General features: G+C 38.0%; 1 protein-coding gene across 1 annotated transcript in view; it reads right to left on the bottom strand.

Annotated features, from left to right (window-relative positions):
• Nucleotides 1-9,318, bottom strand: part of PHKA1 (phosphorylase kinase regulatory subunit alpha 1) — a 414,257-nt gene that overhangs the window by 96,549 nt on the left and 308,390 nt on the right. The window contains exons 20-22 of the mRNA XM_007958330.1: nt 6,022-6,198; nt 4,275-4,366; nt 3,681-3,820 (exon numbers count right to left, since the gene is read on the bottom strand). Of these exons, the coding sequence (XP_007956521.1) occupies nt 3,681-3,820; nt 4,275-4,366; nt 6,022-6,198 (409 nt within the window). The remainder of the gene's footprint in view (nt 1-3,680; nt 3,821-4,274; nt 4,367-6,021; nt 6,199-9,318) is intronic.

The raw sequence follows: 9,318 nt of genomic DNA, 5'->3' as shown, positions 1-9,318 counted from the left end.
ATTTATTTCTTAATATTCATTTCAGATTATTTACTTTTGGGTAAAGTAAAACAACTATATTTTTGTGTGCTGCTCTCATACCCTTCAACTTTGCAAGAATTCATTTTTTAGTGCTTGTAGCTTTCTTGTATATTCCTTGTGATTTTCTATAAGTAGGGTTATATTGTTTGTGAAAAGGAATAATTTTATTCCTTCCTTCCCAATTTGGATGTGCTTCATTTCTTTTCTTTGCCTAATTGGTCTGCCTAATAGTAACTCATCTTAAAACCAAAAAAAGTTCAGCTGAACTAGTAAAAAATGTCTACCTGTACATTATGCTCTTTTAAGCTCTATCTATATGGGAACAAAGTGACAACAGCAACTTGAAAGTATGATAGGATCTTTAAGGATCAGTAAGTTTATGTTAATGAAGGAGGAACAACTCAGAAAAGGAGGGTGAGAATAGTTGCACAACTTGGGGAACGTAATCAATGTCACAGAATTGTACATGTACAAATGGTTGAACTGGCGTATGTTTTGTTGTGTATAGTCTCAAGAACAACAAAATAAAATTTTAAAACTAACTCTACACACACAAACACACACACACACACACCACTCCCTCCCTATCCTGGTAACCATCAAAGAATGGTTCTTTCAGAAATCACTAGTAATAATCAATAGATCTTGATTGCATGTTTAGTCAATTTCAGGCTGCAGAAGTTGATAAAATCTTCAATCACATCATCTTTGGCTTTAGTGGTTGGTGTGTGAATTTGAATAACAGAAGTAGTAATTGGTCTTCCTTGTATGTATATGAATACTATCTCATCATTTGCAGAACTGCACTTCAGAACAGATCTTGAAATATTCTATTTGATGATGAATGTGATGCAATCCCTCTTCAATATCTCATTCCTGGCATAGTAGACCACATGATTGTCTGATTCAGAAAGGCCAATACCAGTCCAACTCTGATGCACACTCTTCCTGATTTTAAACCATGCAGTATTCCCTTGTTCTGTTCAAATGTAGTCTCTTGGTCTATGTACAGGAGCCTCATGAGCACAATTAGGTGTTCTGGAATTCCCATTCTTCATAATGTTATCCATAATTTATTATGGCCTACACAGTCAATGCCTTTTCATAGTCAATAAAACACAGGTAAACCCCTTTCTGGTATTTTTTGCTTTCACCTAAGAGCCATCTGGCATCAGCAATGATATCCTTTTCGTTCCATGTCCTCTTCTGTATTCAGCTTAAATTTCTGAAAGTTCTCTGTAAATATACTTCTCCAACACATTTTGAATTATCTTCAGCAAAATTTTACTTGTGTATGATATTAATGATATTATTCAATAATTTCTGCATTCTGTTGGGTCACTTTTCTTTGGAATGGGCACAAATATGGCTCTCTTCTAGTTGGCTGGCTAGGTAGCTATTTTCCAAATTTCCTGGCATAAATGAGTAAGCACCTCCAGTGCTGCATCAATTTTTGAAACATCCAAATGGGTATTCTGTCAATTCCTGGAGCCTTGTGTTTCTCCAATTCCTTTAGTGCATATTCATCATTACTCTTTAATGTTGCATAGTATTTCATTGTGTAGGTACCATTTTGTTCATTGATTCCTCTGTTGATGGGCATTTAGGTTCTTTCCATCATTTTGCTGTTCTGAATAGTGCTATGATGAACATCTGTTTGCATCATGGCTCTTATTTCTCTGGTATATACACCTGTAGTGCAAAATTGCTGTATCATATGTGTGCCATAGTGCCTAAGGCATTTGACTGCTAACCAGAAGGCTGGCAGTTCAAACCCACTAGCCACTCTTTGGAAGAAAGGTTGGGCAATCTACTTCCATAGAGATACCACCTCGGAAATCCAAGGAGGGGTTGCTATGAGTCTAATTTACTCAACGGCAGTGAGTTTTTTTTTTTTTTTTGGATGTGTGGTAGTTAAGGTTATGTGTCAACTTGGTTGGGCCTGGTTTTGAGTGGCTGGGCAGCTGCATGTGGTGAGAGTGGTAATCAACTTCATGGTAGAATCTACTGGAGTAGCTGCCTTAGGGATGTGATCTGCTTCCAGTGCATAAGAAGCAACTTTGAGGAAGATCTCTAGCTTATGGCATGCTTGAATCCTATATGTAGCCAAGCCATTATTCAGCAGCCTGTCATGTTGTCTGCTGATCTCAAGACTCTTAAATCAAACCAAAGCAAAGGCACTTCTGTCGAATCAGATCCCACTCATAGTGACCCCTGCTTGGGTTTCCAAAGTGGTATCACTACAGAAGTAGATTGCCCAACCTTCTTTCTGAGGAGTGGCTAGTAGGTTTGAACTTCCAGCTTTCTGGTTAGCAGTCAAATGCCTTAGGCACTATGCCACCAGAGCTCTTTTGGGACTCTTAATGGACAGAATTAGTGCCCTGCCATGTGGTTTGGTGATATTGAGACTGTGACTTTTTACTTGTCAGCCATAGGTTTGTCAGCCTCAGCAGCCAGCAGTTGCCTAAGTGAAGAAAGCCTCCAGCTTCAGTGGGCCGGGAGCAAGAGGCAGAGCTGAAGCCCAAGGTTGAGGGGCTTTTATCTAGTCTGTAGAGGCTGGCACTTTGAACTTGGACTACTAGCCTCCAAATCTGCAAGAGAATAAACTCCTGTTTGTTCAAGCCATTCCATCTACAATATATTCCTGCCAGAGGGGCACAAGAGGTAACCAAAACAATATGGTATTACTATTTCCAACTTTTTAAGGACGTGTCATACCATTTCCAACGGTGGATGCATCATTTCACAGATTCATCAGCAGTGTATGAGGGTTCCAGTCTTTCCATACCCTGGCCAGAATTTATTGTTTTCTTGTTTTTATGAACTTTGCTATTAGTGCCGGGGTGAGATGATATCTCATTTTTGTTTTGATTTGCATCTTTCTAAGGGCTAATGACTCTGAGCATTACTTTATGTGTTTGTTAGGTGCCTGAATGTCTTCTTTGGTGAAGTATCTGTTCGTGTCCAATTTTTAAATTGGATTATTTGTCTTTTTGTTGTTAATTTGTTGAAGTTTTCTATAAATTTTAGATACTAGCCCCTTTTCTGATATGTTGTTGTTGTTATGTGCTGTCAAGACAGACTCGACTCATAGTGACCCCTCCTTGGGTTTCCAAGGCAGTATCACTACGGAAGTAGATTGCCCCATCTTCCTTCCGAGGAGTGGCTGGTGGGTTTGAACCATCAACCTTCTGGTTAGCAGTCAAGTGCCTTAGTCACTACACTACCAGAGCTCCCTTTCTGATATGGTGTTGCCAAGTATTTTTTACAATTCGTAGGTTCTCTTTTTACTCTTTTGGTGAAGTCTTTTGAGGTGCATAAGTGTCTAATTTTTAGGAGGTCCCAATAATCTATTTTGCCTTCTCATGTTTCTGTGTTTTTAGCTGCATTCAATGGTGTATTTATGTCCTAACAATAACAACAACAATTTTGTCCTTGTTTATTTTTTATTGTCTTAATGGTTTTAGGTTTTACATTTAGGTCTTTGCATGATCTACATTTTATAGATGAGGACAACTGAGACATTGAAGTTACACAGTGGGTAGGTTGCTCAAATGTATTCAAATCTAGATCTGTGAGACTCCAAATCTGTGCACTATCTACTATGCTATACTTCTATACAAGAACATTAAAGTAGATTTATAATATCCATCACTTACTTCATGGTATACAGCATGTAGAGGGTATCAGCTTGCTCCTGTAAGCTTGAACTCTCCTTTAATTGTAAAACCAATGTTTTGAAGTCCACCTCCCCAGATTGGTCTCTAGGAATATGTATTTCTACACGAACAGAGGGAACCTTTAGTTTGAGAAAGGAAGAAAAGAAATCAAGTCCACAAATGCTCAGTTGAAAGCCCTAGACTGAGTTGCCTATTCCTCCTTAAACCTTCTCCATAACAATTCTTTAAAGTTAATAAAAAGCAAAGGAAAAACAATTGTTTTGTTGTTAGGCTCCGTCAAGTCAGTTCTGACTCATAGTGACCTCATATATAACAGTATGAAATATTGCCTGGTCTTCTGCCAAAACTATTATGCTTTCAAGATTTATGATACATCAGTCTAATTTTCTTAAAGTCTGGCTGGAGATACCTGCCCACTTTAAAAGCAAACTAAAAAGAACACATAACTTCATCAAGATAACATTTTGCCCTGTACAAGTTACTAACAGAAACCATGATAGCTGGTTTTATACTTTTCAACAAGGATGGCAGTTTTGCAAAAAGCTGATAAAAATACCTTGTGTGCAATTTTACCTGGTTCTCCTGTGGGGGATGAGATGAGTCAAGTAAGTTGAGCGAAGGCCGGGAAGCCTGAAATAACTTCGTAGGAAGATACATGTGAACATCTGGAAAAGTATGAGATTTATGAGGCTTAGATAATTGCTAAAATGCACAGTTGACCTCAACAAAAAGCACAAGTCAGTTCTTTACAGAACAAAAATGAGAAATTTATCCTTTCTTGGTAATATCAAAGCAAAGATATAAATATTTGATAATCTAATGAATTTCCAATTGATCAATTTTGAATTGTATGTCTAGAATTTTGGCATCAGCTAGACATATAAGATACTAAATTCTACTAATGTAATCAATACCAGTGCTGTCAGTGATACTTTGGATACTAGCAGATAGGTTTCTTTTGAGAAAATATGAATGGATGATCCTATGTAGGGAATCAAATAATGCAATGGTTAATGAAATCTGAGATATTCCTAAGATTTTTAATTACAGTCCATTGTTGAAATACTTACCATAACCCCTAAGGTGAGTCTCTCTCATCACTTTCACCATTTTACAGATACCAAAAGAGAGACACAGAGTTCAAATAACTGTTCAAGCTAATAAGTAGCAGAGCTGGGAATTAAGCTCGTTTCCTGATTCACAATCTACAAGTACAACTTAATAAAGTTCATCTTTTTTCATAAACCCTTGCTCAAAGGAACATACTCAAAGGGTATTTCAAACTTTTTCCTCTTCTAGATATTAAATTATTTCTCAATGCTTATGTTTAATATCTTTGGTTAGTAATGGTCAATAGAGTTTTAGGTAGCAAGAACATGCATCACAATCATTCTCATTATCTGTAAAACATTAACATTCAAGTCCTTTAGATGTGGCCAAGGAGCCTTTCTCTCCCTTCATATGTTGCTACCATAAAGACATTGAACACTCCTAGGAAACATGGCTACTCCTGGCAATGTTCAGTAAAGGACATCCTCCACTATAAATACTACTGAAGGGAAGTCATGGAGAGGATAATGGGAAAATTGTTGAAGAATGAGTATTGTATTTGAAAAACACAGCTCTACATTCCTGGAACAACTGATTGTAAAAGTTACAGCTGACCTCACAGAATGAGATATAGGTTACTTAAAGGAGACTATTTCCCTCTCTATTGCATGGCTATTTTGCAATAATTTTGCAATGGTGTCTCTTTAAATAAAATCACTTCCAAAGTAGCAATTTGTCCAAAGGAAAAAACCTTTCCCACCATTTTAGTAGTAAAACAAACAAAAAAACCTCACTGCTATCAAGTTCATTCTAACTCAGAGTGACTCCCATTGAGTTTCCGAGGCTGTAAATCTTTGTGGAAGCTGACTGACCCATCTTTCTTCTGTGTGGAGCAGATGGTGAGTTTGAACCACTGACCTTTTAGTTAACAGCCAAATGCCTTAACCACTACACCACCAGAGCTCCTTATATACCATTTTAGTATACTGATGTTAAATTGAACGTGATCCATATCTATCGTTCTATCTCTTGTCACCATGTTACTGGTTAAACCAGGTCAAAAAGCACTATCCACAGAAAATTATACCCAATTCATTAATTTCACCAATATTTACTGGGTGTCTAATAGTTTCCATGTGTTGTCCTAGATGCTGGGAATAGAGCAATGGACAAAACAAAGTTCCTGCTTACATTGTAATTAATGTCCCACCCTCATCCTTATCTTCATGTTATTCTCTGCTTGACTCCTATGAGTCATGGTATTACTCACTCTGTACATGCAGGTCCTTGGCCTTGGTCACCAAGGACATTAAGTCGCAGGTTGTTTGCACAGCAGCTCGGAACCGATCTAGCCCTCCCTTCTGTGAGGTAGGGGGTAGTTTAGGATGGGGAGCAGTGTGGGCCAAAAGGTGATCTAAATAACGAGCAACTTCATCACCACAGCGAGCTGCAAGGTTAGTGGGGGGGGGGTTGGAGAAAAAAATGAACATTTTAGTACTTCATAATCTACTCCAGCAAAAAGAATGACTGGCTCCTGTGCCCATACTACAGCACCAGAAGTAGATTATTTCAAGCTCATGTTCTGCAATCTCATAGCTTTAAGATTCAGAAACTATGGCAAATTATTAAGACCTACCTGTTCTTCATCTTTGCTGAGACAAATTAGAGCCTTTTAAAGCAATATGAGCTTTTTATAGGACAGGTGGAGCACACATTTCATAATGTGTGTGTGCATGTGTGTGTGTGTGTGTGTGTATGTGTGATGGTAGTGGCAGTGGCACAAGTAGTGGTGAAGAAGCAAAGAAGATGGCTCTTCAAGTCCCACTCATACAATAAGAATTTTGTAGGGGAAGGGTCAGGGAAGGGCAAAAATCTTCCACCAAACATTGAGCCTAGTTAAAAATAGATTTCACAAATGTCAGCTACAGCTGTAAATGAAAGAGCAATCTTCATATAAGTATGGTATACAAAAGACTACTGGCCACACATTCATCTTTTTAGTTATTTCATTTTTTCATTCACCAGTATTTATTGGCTACTATGTACCAGGTGGGAGCTCTGGTAGCATAGTGCTTAAAGGCACTTGACTGCTAACCAGAAGGCTGGTAGTTCAAACCCACTGGCCACTCCTTGGAAGGAAAGTTGGGCAATCTACTTCCATAGTGATACCACCTAGGAAACCCAAGGAGGGGTCACTATGAGTAGGGGCCGACTTGACAGCACATAACATCAATAACAAAAACATGTACCAGGTGTTATACTAGGTACTGAGGTTTCAGTGGTGAAGAATATATAGTTCCTAAACTCTTAAGACCCTTAAGACAAATTCACTGCCTCAAGATACAGACTAATGGTCAAATACCAAAAAAGTGAATTCAAGTAAACCTTGTTTTAGATAGCTAGAAGAATAATTCTCTTATTGGAACCTATCTCTTTGGGGTTCAAAGAATTTAATGTTTGTCCTGCTGAGGTCAATATTTTAACTTTTTAGGACAGTGTTTCTAGCCATTTCTAATGCCTCCAAAATGTTTTCTCACTGTATCATCTTCATATTTCTAGAAGCATATAAGATTTTGTTGTGCTTTATTTTGTCTAGCTTGTAATAGGAAGACAATTTGTTGTTGTTGTTAGATGCTAAAGAGTTGGCCCCCAACTCATGGTGACCCTATGCACAATAGGATTAGAATGTTGTGATCCATAAGGTTTTCATTGGCTGATTTTTGAAAGTAGATCAGCAGGTCTTTCTTTGTAGTTTTAGTCTGAAAACTTGGCTGAAACCAGTCCAGCATCACAGCAACATGCAAGCCTCCATAGACAGACAAATTGTGGTTATGAGCTATGCTTGAGGTGCACTGGCTAAGAATCAAACCCAAGTCTTTCATACAGAAAGCAGAATTCTACCACTGAAAGACTACTGTCCTCTATGAAAATAATACACATTAGGACTTTTTGAAATATTTAGCCCAGTGGCAGGATAAAATATCAACATGTAAAAAGCAATTGGATTCCTCTGCACAAGCAAAGAGGTCTCTGGAAAGGAAATAAGGAAATCAATACCATTTACAATAGCTACCACACAGATAAGATACTTGGGGATAATTCCTATTAGGAACACAAAAGACCTATACAAAGAAAACTAGAAAATGCCATTCAAGAAACTATAAGAGATCTACACACCATGCTCATGGATAGGAAGACTGAGCACTGTAAAAATGTCAACACTACACAAAGCAATATATAAATTCAATGTAATCCCGATGCAGACTCCATCAACATTCTTTAAAGACATATACAAACCCGTCACTAATTTCTCATGGAAAGGAAAGAGGCCTCAGGTAAGCAAAACACTACTGAATAAGAACAAAGTAGGAGGTCTCATACTCCCAGATCTCAAAACCTACTATACAGCCACAGTAGTAAAAACATCCTGGTATTGGTACACAGATAGACACATAGAACAGTGGAACAGAACTGAGAACCCAGAAATAGATCTATCCACTTATGGTCAGCTAATCTTTGACAAAGGGCTGAAATCCATTAAATGGGTAAAAGATAGTCTCTTTAACAAATAGTGTGGGCAAAATTGCATATCCATTTGTAGAAAAGAAACAAGATCCATACTTCACACGATACAGAAAAACTAATTCTAGATAGATTAAAGACTTAAATGTGAAACCTAAAACTATAAAGATCATCAAATGAAAAATAAGGGGAATTCAACTTCCATAGTGATACTGCCTCAGAAACCCAAGGAAGGGTCGCTATGAGTCAGATCCAACTCCACTGCAGTGGTTGCATTGCATTTTTAAGCCAAAAAAAACCAAACTCACTGCCATCGAGTTGATTCCAACTCATAGCGACCCTTCCTTGGGTTTCTGAGGTGGTATCACTACGTTAGTAGATTGCCCAGTCTCCCTTCTGAGGAGTGGCTGGTGGGTTTGAATCACCAGCCACTTGTGTTTAGCAGTCAAACACCTTAGGCACTATGCCGCCAGACCTCCTAAGGGGAAACTTAGGGGCCCTAATTTATGGTGTAAATAGATTATCAAGCATAACCCAAAATGCACAAACAGTGGAAGATACACTAGATGATTGGGACCTTCTAGAAATCCTGACCAAGTGGGATTCATACCAGCTATGCAAGGATGGTTCAACATCAGAAAAATAATCAATGTAATCCACCACATAAACAAAACAAAAGAAGAGAATCATATTATTATATCAATAGATGCAGAAAAAGCATTTGATAAAATCCAACACCCATTCCTGCTCAGAACTCTCAGCAAAATAGGGATAGAAGGGAAATTTCTGAACATAATAAAAGGCATTATTTGCATAGTCACCAGCCAACATCATTATTAATGGAGAAAGACTCAAGGCATTCCCCTTAGGAATGGAACCAGACAGAGATGCACTCTATCACCACTTCTTTTTAACATTGTATTGGAAGTCCTGGCCAGGGCAATAAGGGTAGAAAGAGAAATAAAAGGCATACAAATGGGCAAAGAAGAACTAAAACTATCTCTATTTGCAGACAACACGATCCTGTACAAAGAAAATTCAAGAG

Source organism: Orycteropus afer, unplaced genomic scaffold (assembly GCF_000298275.1).
Source record: "Orycteropus afer afer isolate SDZICR_OR568_19922 unplaced genomic scaffold, OryAfe1.0 scaffold00926, whole genome shotgun sequence".
Classification (NCBI taxonomy): domain Eukaryota; kingdom Metazoa; phylum Chordata; class Mammalia; order Tubulidentata; family Orycteropodidae; genus Orycteropus; species Orycteropus afer.
The sequence above is the reverse complement of the archived record's forward strand: the minus strand, read 5'-3'. Positions and strand labels throughout refer to the sequence as shown.